This window comes from Artemia sp. Qi Xiang Cuo, chromosome 1, assembly GCF_049724085.1.
Source record: "Artemia sp. Qi Xiang Cuo chromosome 1, ASM4972408v1, whole genome shotgun sequence".
Taxonomy (NCBI): domain Eukaryota; kingdom Metazoa; phylum Arthropoda; class Branchiopoda; order Anostraca; family Artemiidae; genus Artemia; species Artemia sp. Qi Xiang Cuo.
Window position 1 is genome coordinate 93,445,711 of NC_142794.1, and position 13,288 is coordinate 93,458,998.

Below are 13,288 nucleotides of genomic sequence, written 5' to 3' on the forward strand. Positions count from 1 at the left end.
TTTGCACATACACTATATGGATTTCACACTAGCAATTTACTATATTTATGGTTTTGACAATCCTTCCTAATCACCTCTTTTTCAATTTTCTAAGGCCAAAGTTCTGAGGATATGTCCCCATTTACCATAGCACTAAAGACATGTAAAATATAAATAGTACAAACATTGATTGGAGCTTACTTTCCAGGAGGGAGTGAATGTGCAGAATCCTTTGCAAGGGCTTCAAAAAGAAATTCATCAAAGGCAAGTAACAAACTTTCTGAGATTCAAAGTCCTTAATAATTTTATCGAACTTTCGACTATTACGCGTCGCTTGTTCCACCTTCTCGAGAAGAAGGCCATGCTCAGATATGTATGATTCATACAACTGAAAAAAAAAACAACAAAAACAATTCAATAAATGGCACCCTAAAAAAAATACGGTTTGAATGGGAACTTAAAGCACCCAATTGGGTACTATTACGACCTAAAAAGTGAAAAATTTGATGTGTTTCAATGGCTATTTTGTGCAAGTAGACCTATATCACCGCCCCTCCAACAAACCATCTTGGTTTGTGCTGCCACCTGTCAACCTGATGCAGTACACAGAGCAAGCACTATACGGTCATGCAGTACACAGAACAAACACTATACGGTCAGATTACCTATAAGAGGAGAAATTCCGCAGCGTTTGGTATAAGACGAGCTTTGGCAAGCAATGTACCTTAATTTGGGACGATCTCCCGACCTAGGTTATCCCCAAAAAACCGTTGATTCATCCATTACCAAAGAGGTGACTTTAAATAAATATCTTTACAAATTACCTTAGCAAAGGGCTTTGCCGATGGTAAAACTATAATAGTCCAAAACTCTAAGCTAAGTTTCCACAGTTACAAAGTAAGAAGAGTTACCACAATCAGAACTACATAACTAGATTCGGTGCTTTCGCCTGATTCGTAGTTCTTTTGGGTTAGCCAACAGACTTTTATGTGACTTTAAATAGCGAAACTAAAGTGACCAATGGTACTTCATAGAGTCACTTCATAAAATCTAACTCTACAAGTTGTCCTCTTTAAATAAATTAAGTAGATATCTTTACTCAGGGCTTCGAAGCTTGTATCTGACAGAGCTAGGCCGAGAGGTTCTATTTGCCATAGCATCGGTTACATGGCTTTTCATGATTATAAACTGGTTCGAAGGCGTCATTGATGAAAAATTTTGCGAGGGGCTTTGAAGAGTTGTCGCTAGAAAACAAACAACATTCTATTTCTAGCTAATAAAAATGACACTATTACAGTAGGTAATTGAACTAACATCATGAAAAGTTACTTGAAATGTAATTTTAAATATCAATATTTACCAAAGCTTACTTGTTAAACGAGAAGCAACAGTTTTACTCTCTAGCAGGGATAAACTAAATTAAACAAGAAAAAAACATTTTCAGGAAAGCCGACAACTAGAATATTCCAACAAGACCTGTACTGGTCCCTTAAGACTGTCATAGTCCTAAAGACTAGTGATACAGGTCTATATCTTATTCACCACAAGAAATTATTTTAAAACGGCCTCGATGAAGTTGACAGACACAAATACCTTGATATCATAGATTTTAGGAAGCCTTTATTTGCCTTGTCGCAGGTTTAAAAATAAGAAAAATGGATACAAAGCGGTATGCTCTTTGTTTGACGGAAAAGTTTAAAGAGGTCGTAGGCTGTGTGTTTTCATCTTCAATACAGATGACACCATCTTCGACTGAATCAAACTGAAATGAGTTATTTTTAAACTCAGAAAAAGGCTGCTAAGAAATGAAGAACACTCCATAATACTTACACTGGGATTCCAATCCAATTGAAAAAGGATTAAACCTAGAATTTGATTTGCCAAAGTTATTAGTCTATCAAATAATGCACAAATTTTACTCCGTTTTTACTAAACTATATAATAAGCAAGTGAGCCAAATATTTAAGGCTGCAACGGTGGAAATTTGTAGTATCTGTAAATGCATTAGCTGTACTACATATTTTGAATTCTCTACTAAATCTTATGAGATGAGTAAACAAATCGAATGTCCACCAGGTAAGTTTTATTACGCTTTACTTGTAAAACAACTGAAGAAATTTAATCTTAGAAATAAATTTGATATTTTTTTAATTCCCTTCTTCAGAAATGTTATTTTGAGCGTGAGGAATGTTATTTTCTTTTAGGCAAGATATTAAACATATTGAGATATTATCTAAGTTTGTTTTCGAGTTAAAGGACTTTGTTTTAGTCTGTATGGATAAAGGAATGACTATCCAGTTATGCAATGTAGATGGCCAAAAGGTAAATGAGTATTTTTGAATGTGTATTTAAATGGTTAAATATGATTAATTAAGGTTATTAAACAATTTCTTAGACCACACTGCCTTTCCAGTACAGAATATAATAAATGAAAATATGAAGAGAAAAACAGGTATAATATTCCAATAAAGCAGTGAAAAAAGACTTTAAATAAGAAAAATCTGAATACTTCGACTCCACATCCGGGAGCCTTTATTTTGCTGATAAAGGTTCCCGGACGTGAAGCCAAAATATTCGGTTTGAAGTTTTTTTTTTTGTTCCACTGCTTTGTTTAAATATTATACTCGTTTTTCTCTCTACATTTTCATTGAGTAACTTTTGTGAAGTTAATAAAGTTATATAAATTTAAAAATTAAAATTAAACTATAATGAGAATTGGTCCTAAAACAGATCTCAGTCCTCTAGGGACAGAGCTGTTAATTGAAAACTTCATTATTTGTAATGTATTTTTTTCTCTCGTTGTTATTCTATTTTTGTTTTAATAAATTTGTTCTCTATCAAAATTAAGTAGGATTTACAACCTCTTTCGGTAGGGACATAAAAGGGAGGGATAGGGAAGGCTATTTTCAATGATATCAGCTCTAGATAGAAAAAAAACATAGCTAGATAATGAAACAAGTTTCTGGGTTTCTACCCAGAAGCCCAGAAACTCTACTACACCTTTAAATTATCGGTCCATTTGAGTATAACGTCACCTATTCGTTCATTGCTGGGGCGAATTGCATAGGTATTGCGTCCTTCCCTGTAAAAATAAAAAGGACACGAATATTAGTATAGGTAAAATAATATTAAATAGTAATAACAATATTAAATAATATTAATATAGGTAAAAAGAAACAAAACCAACAACACTATAACAAAGGACACGAACTCTAAATGGTTAAACAAATGGCCAAAAAGAAGCACGATTATCGAAATATTTCCCCATGTACATAACCTTTGATTAACAAAAATTCGGCTCTTTTTTTGAGGGGGGGGGGGAGTTTTCCATCTAGTGACAATGTTTCGCAGAGCGCGGTAGAATAGATAATTTTATTCTTCTTTCAAATAAATGTTCTACCACTGAGCCATATCTCCATTATGTCATTTTAAGATAATAGATAAAGAACATTCTATCCTTATAACTCATATTTTGGCAATATTTTCAAGAATTTAGTTTCTGTTTAAGATTCAAAATTTATCATGTTTTCGAAAAAGTCCACTCCTTTGTAAAATAAAAAATTTCGAAAAAAGTCCACTCCTTTTCGAAAAAAGTCCTTTTCAAAAAGAGTCCACTCCTTTTTAAAATAAAAAATTTCGAAAAAAGTCCACTCCTTTTCGAAAAAAGTCCTTTTCGAAAAGAGTCCACTCCTTTTTAAAATAAAAAATTTCGAAAAAAGTCCACTCCTTTTCGAAAAAAGTCCTCTACGAAGATAATTCCATTCTCTTTGTAAAATAAAAAATGTTCGACAACTAAGTCACACCTCCTTTTCGATAAAAGTCCTTTTCGAAAAAAGTCCTTTTCGAAAAAAGTCCACTCCTTTGTAAAATAAAAAATTTCTTATTAGTGCTATCATATAGGCATAATCCATTTGAGACCATTTTTATTTTATTTTAGAGGATTATTATTTTCAAAGTATTCATTCTTACTTCAATTTTAATTTGAACTACTACTACTAGTAATTATAATTCTTCGTCAAAACTTGATATTTTAATGCAATTAATTTTTTAAATATAAACATTTTTGTATTTCCATTCTTATTGGACCATAATTTTAAAAAAAAACATTTCATTTTTGAACAGTTAAACTCAATGGTAATTAAAATAAGGAAACAGTATCAAACCAAGTCGATCCCGAACAAACACCTTTATCTAATATATAAATAAATTTGGTTCAACTTTCTAATGATTCTGATACAAAATATGAACTAATTGAGAATAAATAATTGAGAAATACTCTCAAGTTTTGGGCTTTAATGCCACATGTTTGAATTTGAGCCCAATGAATGAGTTCGCGCATAAATATTTCTAATCTAAAGTATACGTATTAGTCATTCACAAATAAAAAACTTTTCTCAAGTTTTGACCTTTTACGAATTGAATTCATCTAATTCTCGGTTGTAGACAGGAAGCCCTCACAAATCAAAACGATTTCTTTATAACATCATATATTTCAGACACAAGGGATAAAGGTTTTAGATAGAGAATAATATGAAGTTTTCCGCATTTAAAATAATTCTTATGATTTACCAAAGCGATATTCGTTGTTCCAAATCCTTTAGAAACGAGCAGTGGGCATCATATATTGGATCCAGCAGTTCAAAAATTTTTGTAAGCGAATCATTGGAAGTTCCTTCTGTAGTTGAAACTTCATCGCGAAACCACTAAAAGAAGCAAAAACGGAAAAAATGAGAAACTAGAATAAAATAAATAATAAAAACAAAAACATTTTTATGAGTTTCAAAGAAACTGTGGAATCCTTTAGAGCATAAATTATTATTTTTTTAATTTAAACATTATTTTTTAAATTCTTTGCATTTTATGATTAGCATAAAACATCTTAAGGCTGAATTTGAATTGCTATTGCAAATGTCTTTAGTATATAATATAATAGAAAGTGGGATAGCAGTAGCCATCTGTAAACAACAACGTACCTCTAACAAATACCAGCACGAATGATTCCCAAGAAGATCAAGGCCTCTTGAAACCGTGGACCAGCCATAACATTAAACTTATTCAAAAATTGACTCTTTCCATGAATTTCTTGTTTTAAGATGTAATAAATGCAATAGGTGCAATGACTACTTGACGAAAGTATTAAAGAATATCTAGTTTATGAAACTTAGATGCATTTAGATTCTTCTTTTTTTTCCCGAGAAAATCATATAATTCAGATGCTGTGTCATTTACTAGGCTATAATCCACAGGTAGGCCCCGAATGGGGTGGGAGGAGATAGCAAGGGAAGATTTAAGAGAAATTGGAACTTCATCAGAGGATTTCAAGAGAAAGGCTTTGAATAGTTTGGGATAGAGGAGGAGTGTGTGTAGCTGTGTTGACCTTAGGCGACTTGATGCTGAAGTGAGCTGCTAGTTCAGCCAATTTCAGCCGTTCAACCGTTTTGCACGTAATCCCTCATTTTAAGCGAAAAAATTCTAGGGTTTCCACATTCCCCCTCGCACTTTCTGAAAATTGGAGAATTGAGGCCTAATCATGCTATTCTGCCATGTTCTGACTTCCACTGCAAACAGAATAGAACCCCTGAAAAGGGACAAGACTTAAGAAACTGGGCTAATAAAGTGTGACCATTTCAGATATATAAGGAAAGTTAAAGATTAATTTTTTATTTTTTTTATTTTGAAAAGTTAAAGATTAAAAACAATATTTGGGAAGTTTAATTTTGACTGGTTTTTACTTTGATTGCTCATCAGCAAAATACATTATAAAACAAATAAAAAAAAAACCATGACTGAAATTACTCTCGTTTTCTCGGTGGTTTAATTATTAATTATTATTTCTTGTTTCTCATGCGTCAAGAAAACAAACCTACTGAAAAAAATGTCTTCGATAAAACAAATTTTAAAACTAAATATTATAAAATAAATTTTGAACCAGTCTCAGCCCCAGCATAAATTTTAAATGGCTTCAGTTGCTACTTGGCATTGTTGGTATTCAATCAGATCATAGCTAAAACGGAGTCATGAAGAAAGGTGTACGACTGATGTGTCCCAAAATTCTTTAATGGAGTGTATAGGAATTTTCGCTACTGTTTAGTATTTATGCTGTGGTCTCAGCTTCCTCGCCTCACATAAGTTCAGTCAAGATTAACAAAAAAAGAATTATTCATTCCTACTACTTCAATTGATTAAAAATTTGAACAAATCATTGTAGGTATATATGCCCTTTGTGCTGCTAATTTTACATTCCAGTTCGAAACAAGTTCATTTAGATTGGCTCTTAATTTTATTATATCATGTAGTAAACCATTTTGTATAATTAATTTTGCATACATAGGGTAGGTTACTCACCCAAGTCTCTATTTAGGGACCTATTGTTATTTGAATCTCGTTTGATTTTAACTGCTTCACGAACAATTTGTCTGATTCCTAGGTCATTCCTAATTATAACTAAATAAAAAAAAAGTTTTTTTTTTAACTGAAAGTAAAGAGCGACATTAAAACTTAAAACGAACAGAAATTATTCCGTATATGAAAGGGACTGTCCCCTCCTCAATACCTCACTTTTTTATTGTTTTAAAAAATAGAGTTGTGACAAAGAGTCAAACTTTAGCGTAAAGAGCAAGGCGTTGAGGAGAGGACAACCCCTTTCATATAAGGAATAATTTCAGTTCGTTTTAAGTTTTGATGTTGCTCCTTACTTTCAGTTGAAAAACTTGTTGTTTTTTTTAAAATTTAATTTCTGATCGTATTTTAAATAATGCTGGGAAATCCACCCTCCCCCCCTCACAGCTATGTCCCTTCCCCCATGAAAAGATCCTTCAAAAAGATCCCCCCCCCCTACCACTACCAGAAAAAAACCTGAAAACCTCTATATAGTTCCCAATAACCAATACTATTATGTATACATTGGGCAAAATCCATAACTTGCAGCCCTTACCCCGGGGACGGTTGGGGATTAAATTATCTTCAAAGTCGTAGTTATTATATTTTCGACCATGCTGAAAAAAAGGGATATCTCAAAATTTTGATCGGATGACTGAAAAAAACTGAGCTTGGGAGGGGGCCTAGTTGCCCTCCATTTGTTTTGGTCACTTGAAAAGGGCACTAAAAATTTTAATTTCTGTTCAAATGAGCCCTCCTGCGATATTCTAGTGGGTCGACAAGATTACCCCTGAAAAAAAAAAAAAAAAAAAAAAATCAGAGGCAACGCTATAGTGCTGCCTATAGTAAAGATTATGCGGCTCCAATGTTTAACTTCGGAGGGGGCTCATTCGATTGGAAATCGAGAGTTCTAGTGCCTTTTTTAAGGTTCAAAAATAATTGGAAGGCGACTAACACACCTTGCACGCCCACCATTTCCCCAAACTAATCCAATCAAAATTTTGAGATAGCCATTTTGTTCTACGTAGTTGAGTTCCACATAGAAATTAAGTTTTTGAGAAGGACACTACCTCCAAAGCCCTCAGAGGAAGGGTTATAAGTTATGCCCTGTGGACATATAAGGTTTTTATTGAACGCGTTGTTGTAGAAACTTGAAAAAGGTCGCATTTTATTGGAGATTCAAAAGGCTAGTGCACTTTTTAATAGTTGAAAGTAACTGGAGGGCAACTAATCCCCCTCTTTCGCCCACCTTTTCCCAAAACACATCCAATCAAACTTTTGAGCCCCCACGCCCTTTTTTCCATCCGATGCATCCGATAAAAAATTTTAGATAGCTATTTTGTTAAAAATAGTTCAAAGATCATATAAGAAACTCCGGTGTCAACACAGCCCCCAGGGCCCGGTTGCAGGCATTCTAAGTTATGCCCTGGGGGCATATATGGTTCTTATGGAAGGGATGCTCATATAAACTTCAAAGAGGGTTCATTTGATTGGAAATTGTAAGTTCTAGTTCAGTTTTTAAGAGTCAAAAGGGATTGGAGGACACCCAGCTCTCCTCCCTTCACGCCCTTTTTCCCTCAAACCCATCCAATAAGAACTTTGAGATAGCATTTTTTTGTAATTAGCTCAAAGACCATATAACGAAAACTCCGGGGTCAACACAGCCCCCAGGGCCTTAGGGCAGGCGTTGTAAGTTATGCCCTGGGGGAATATATAGTTCTCATGAATGGAATGCTCATAAAAACATCAAAGCGGGATAGTTGGAATTGAAATTGCAATTTTGAGTTAAGTTTTTGAAAGTAAAAAGAGATTGGAGGGCAACTAGCCCTCCCCCACGCCCTTTTTTCCCCAAAAGCATCCGAAAAAAAACTTTTAGATAGACATTGAGTTAAAAATTGCTCAAAAGTGAGGTAACAAAAACTCAGGTGTCGACATCACCCCCCAAGGCCCGAGAGCATGCATTGTAAGTTATGCCCTGGGGCAAATATGTTTCATATGAAGGGGATGGTCGTATAAACTTCAGAGAGGGCTCATTTGATGGAAAATTGAAAATTCGAGCTCACTTTTTAAAAGTCAAAAGAGATCCGAGGGAAACTAGCCCCCCCACCCCCACGCCGTCTTTTTCCAAACCCATCTGATGAAAAATTTTAAATAGACATTTTGTTAAAAATAGTTTAAAGGTCAGATAAGACAAACTTCGGTGTCAATAAAAACCCCTAGGGCCCGGGGAAGACGTTCTAAGTTATGCCATAAAGGCAGGCTTGATTCTAATGAAAGAGTTGGTTGTACAAATTTCATAGAAGGCTAATTTGTTGGAAATTGAAAGTTCTAATTCGCATTTTAAGAGTCAAGAGATTTAACAGATTTTACGACCAATTTTCCATAAAAAACATCATATGCCCTCGGGGCATAACTTACAGCCCTTGCGCTGAGGCTGCGGGGGGAGGGGGTGTCATCCTCAAAGACATAATTTTCAGACCTTTCAACTACGCTGAACAAAATGGATATCTCAAATTTTTGATTAGATGTGTTTGGGAACTGATGGGCGTGGGTGGGAGCTTGTTGCCCTCCAATCACCCTTTATTAGGGGCACTAGCCCTTTCAATTTCCGTTCGAATGAGGTCTTTTCGAAGTTTCTACAACAAATCCTTCAATACGAAATGCTCTGGTATAAAAATTTCTCAAAAAATTTCTGAACTCCACCTTCATGCCCGTAGGCATAGTTGTAATAGTAGTCACAGAAGTAGTATTGATATTACTAGTAATAGTAGGTTTATTGAATAGTAGTAGTACTACTAGCAGCAGTAGTATTAAGCTATTGCCTTTTGGTCAGTTGAACATCCCTCCCATCAAGTAGCTGGGAGTTTCAACTTCATACAATTAGCTGTTGCTGACATTGCTATTATGTCCTTTTGATAACCTGTGACAACGTGCATGCACATAGCGTCTTTTGATTTAGTTCAAATTCCCACTTAATACTGTAAATGAGGTAGTGTTGTAGTAGTAGTGGTGTTAGTTGTAGTAGTATTGACAAATAATACAAACCCTCCCCCCCAGATTCTACGACCACATCTTCCATAGGAAGTGGGCAGATGAAAAAACATATATTAGATGAGTTTAGGTTTGGTTAGGTTAAATTTTTAACTCATTTCTGATATTTAGAACCAAATTTAACCTAACCTAACTTTAACTTTTGCCATCATAGCTTACATAAGACTGAAAAAGCTGACTCGCAAAGTTAATTGAATCCAAAGCAGAGAATATATATATATATATACATATATATATATATATATATATATATATATATATATATATATATATATATATATATATATATATATATATATATATATATATATATATATATATATATATATATATATATATATATATATATATATATATATATATATATACATATATGCATATATACAAGGGCATCGTTGGATGGTTGCCTCTGATATGGGCAACCATCAAATCTGAATTATTTTCGAATCTTTTTTTTTTGTGTTTGGTTTCACAGCGACCAACAATTAAGTCCCAAAAGGCCAACGAATTACGCTACAGCACAAATAAAAATTCAGCCACGAACTTTTTTGCTAAATAAGCATTACATTTATTTTCCAGATTTTTTGTCCTGCTAGTTTTACAATACAGCATGGAACTGTTAGGACAAAATCAATAGTGCTTACCAGGAGTTACAGCATGGACTTACCAAATTAAGAGTTTCCAAATCTTTCTTGTATGTTCTTTCAGTCATTAAAACTTCCTTGGCAATGAAATAACTTTTATCGGATGGAAATCTCTGCAAGTAAAAAAAAAGAATGAATGACAGCACAGCTCAATATGAAGAATAGTAAAGGATATTTACACCAAATCTATGCTAAAAAAAATGGGCTTCGACTCATATAGACTGGAAATAAAAATGATGCTAAATCATAACACCGATCTGAAATATACATATCTATTTGCTCCGACATACAGCTACTGGAACCGCACATCTTGAAGCTATCAGGTTGGAGTACCAACACTGGAATTTTTAGATTAACCCAAGCACATCCTATGAATTTTTCCCGTGGTAGTGGTGCGGCTGCTGCCATATTATCGATGTATTTCTGGTTTCAAAGTAAGGATGGGCAACAATGCCCTTCAATAATCAAGTCAAATTTGTCTTAAAGGTACTCTCGGGTACCTCATTTTGTTTTAACATATGACATAGTCAATTGTGCTATAACAAGTTATTTCTGGCGAAAAAGCAGCTTGAATTCGAGATAAATAATACGTGAAATGCTGAACTATGATCGATACTAGGGCTATAATTCAGTTTTCGTTGAAAAAGTAATTTAGCTTGAGATTATCCTTCTTCCCGGTCAGAATGGCCCTGGGGGATTGTGAGACAAGTGACATTTAAATTTGAAGACCCTTTCTAGTAGATCTCGAGTCCGACACAAATCTGCATGACACGAAAATACGGTTCATTCCAACTACAATTATTATCTCCGTTCTAGGGATTACAAAAATGAAAAAAGTATCACCTCGAAACTAAACTATAAATAAAATATAGAGTGTTTTTCTTTCGATACGTTACTTCCATGGAAAAGGAAATATTGCTTATTTAAGTGACTTAATGGTTTATTTTCTTAATTCTATCTATTGAAGTATTGGTCAGTTATTACAATTAAATCTACTTGGTCTTACAGTTAAGGTAAGTTCGGCGTCATCATATTTGTAAATTTACATAATTTAGCAATAGGAGGGAGGAATAACTAAATAATAGAGGGACCTAAAAATCCAACTTCCCAAAAAATCTAACTTTTCAAGTACTGGTACAGTTACAAAATTTAACAGTATTCAGATTACTAAACAGTAACAAATTTCTAGGCTACTTGATAATTTTCTGATTTTCGAGCAAAAATTAAATAAAAGAAAACAATTTTTTTCAACTGAAAGTAGGGAGCAACATTAAAACTTAAAATGAACAGAAATTGTTACGTATATGAGGGGCTTCGCCCCCTAGTCAATACCTCGCTCTTTATGCTAAAGTTCGAATTTTGTTCGAATCATAAATCGTTGAATCACAAAGGCCGTTTAATTAGAATAGATAGCTCTTTTGGAAGTAGTAAAAAAAAAAACTTTAGTGTATAGAGCAAGGTATTGACTAGAATGCGAACCCCCTCATATACGTCATAATTTCTGTTCGTTTTAAGTTTTAATGTTGCTCCTTACGTTCAGTTGAAAAAGCTTTTTTTATTTAATTTCTGATCGTTTTTTAAATAAGGCTGGGAGATCCGGCGCCCCCTTCATAGAAATGTTCCTTCACCCAAGGAAACATCCTCTATGGAAAGACCCTCCCACGTAATCCTCTCCTCCGACATTCCCCCCCACCCAGAAAAAATCACTCCTGAAAACGTCTGTATACTTTCCAATAACCAATACTATATGTAAACAATGGGCAAAGCTCATAACTTGCAGCCCTTCCCCCGGGAACAGTGGGGAATTAAGTCATCCTCAAATACATATTTATTAGATTTTCGACTATTCTGAACAAAATGACTATCTGAAATTTGTGATTGGGTGACTTGGGAAAAAAATGAGCGTGGGAGGGGCCCAAGCTTAACAATAGGGTTTTCTGTTATGCAGAATCTGATGGTATGATGTTCATTAAGATTCTATCACTTTTAGGGAGTGTTTCCCCCTTTTTTCGAAAATAAGGAAAATATTTTCAGGCTCGTAACTTTTGATGGGTAAGACTAAATTTGATGGATCTTATATATTTGAAACCATCATAAAAATCCAATTCTTTTGATGTATCTACTGGTATCAAAAATCCATTTTTTAGAGTTTCGGTTACTATTGAGCCGGGTCGCTCCTTACTTACTTAACACGAACTGTTTGATACGAGTAGTTTGTAATCTTTAAAATATAATGTTAGAGACAATGCTATCTAACTTTTCAACACATTGGAAATTGTGTTTAAGATTTATGATAGCTCCTCATGCAATCTGATGAAACTGACAAAAAATAGATAGCAAAGCTGAGCGTGAACAACACCCTCATTATATTTTTAAAATATTATGCAATATGGGGCGACAATAGTGTTATACAATCAAAATTTCTGAGGACCGTTGCATGGAAAAAATTGCTTAGTTACGCAATAAAAGTTACGTTTTTCAAACGTAGAGTGAAGAAGAAACACGGCCCTTTAAAGATCAGAACGTAACTTGCACTTTAGTGAAAGTGATTTTTATTTCGATAGATTTTTATTCCTCATAATATAAAAAAAGAAGATAAAAATCATCATCTTAACCAAGATTACTGAAAAGAACAAATGAATGTGGATGGGCAGTATAACATACAGTGATATTCATTCGTGAAAGTATTAATAACTGTGGTTTTATTAAAGTCATAAAAGAGAAAACGGTAAAATGTATTTTGTTTTCAGTAAAGTGCAAATTACGTTCTGGTGTTTAGAATGCACAGGGAGCATTCCATTAATTCTCTTTGTGGTAGGTTCTCCTTAACTCGAGTTTGAGTTGTTTATCTATTGTAATTTCAGCTCATTTATTTATTATTTATTTAGTTTCATTATTTATTTCCTTATTTATTATTTATTCAGTTTCATTTATTTATTAATAATGATTTATGGTGGCTGTACGCTCGAAAAATTGTTTGACTTTATTTCTGCTCATCTTTGGTTTAATGTAGCTCTTTATTTCTCATTGAAAAACTTCTTTCTGGATATTTTAACTAAAGACCCTTAGCTGTTCATGAGATATTACAGATGTGACAATTGGACAAAATTGGGTGCAAACAGTATCTTTTGATTTAGCTTAACAACCCCAACATAATACCCTGTGTTTTTCCTTAATCATTGCATAGACGCTGTTCAATAATATGGATACACATAGTTCATTATGATTTGGTTTCA

At 33.7% G+C, this 13,288-nt stretch overlaps 1 protein-coding gene across 1 annotated transcript in view; it reads right to left on the reverse strand.

The window, feature by feature from the left end:
* Cdep (Chondrocyte-derived ezrin-like domain containing protein) overlaps positions 1-13,288 on the reverse strand; it is a 161,626-nt gene that overhangs the window by 38,845 nt on the left and 109,493 nt on the right. Inside the window, exons 13-16 of the mRNA XM_089087847.1 lie at positions 10,076-10,165; positions 4,549-4,682; positions 2,980-3,061; positions 181-367 (exon numbers count right to left, since the gene is read on the reverse strand). Of these exons, the coding sequence (XP_088943973.1) occupies positions 181-367; positions 2,980-3,061; positions 4,549-4,682; positions 10,076-10,165 (493 nt within the window). The remainder of the gene's footprint in view (positions 1-180; positions 368-2,979; positions 3,062-4,548; positions 4,683-10,075; positions 10,166-13,288) is intronic.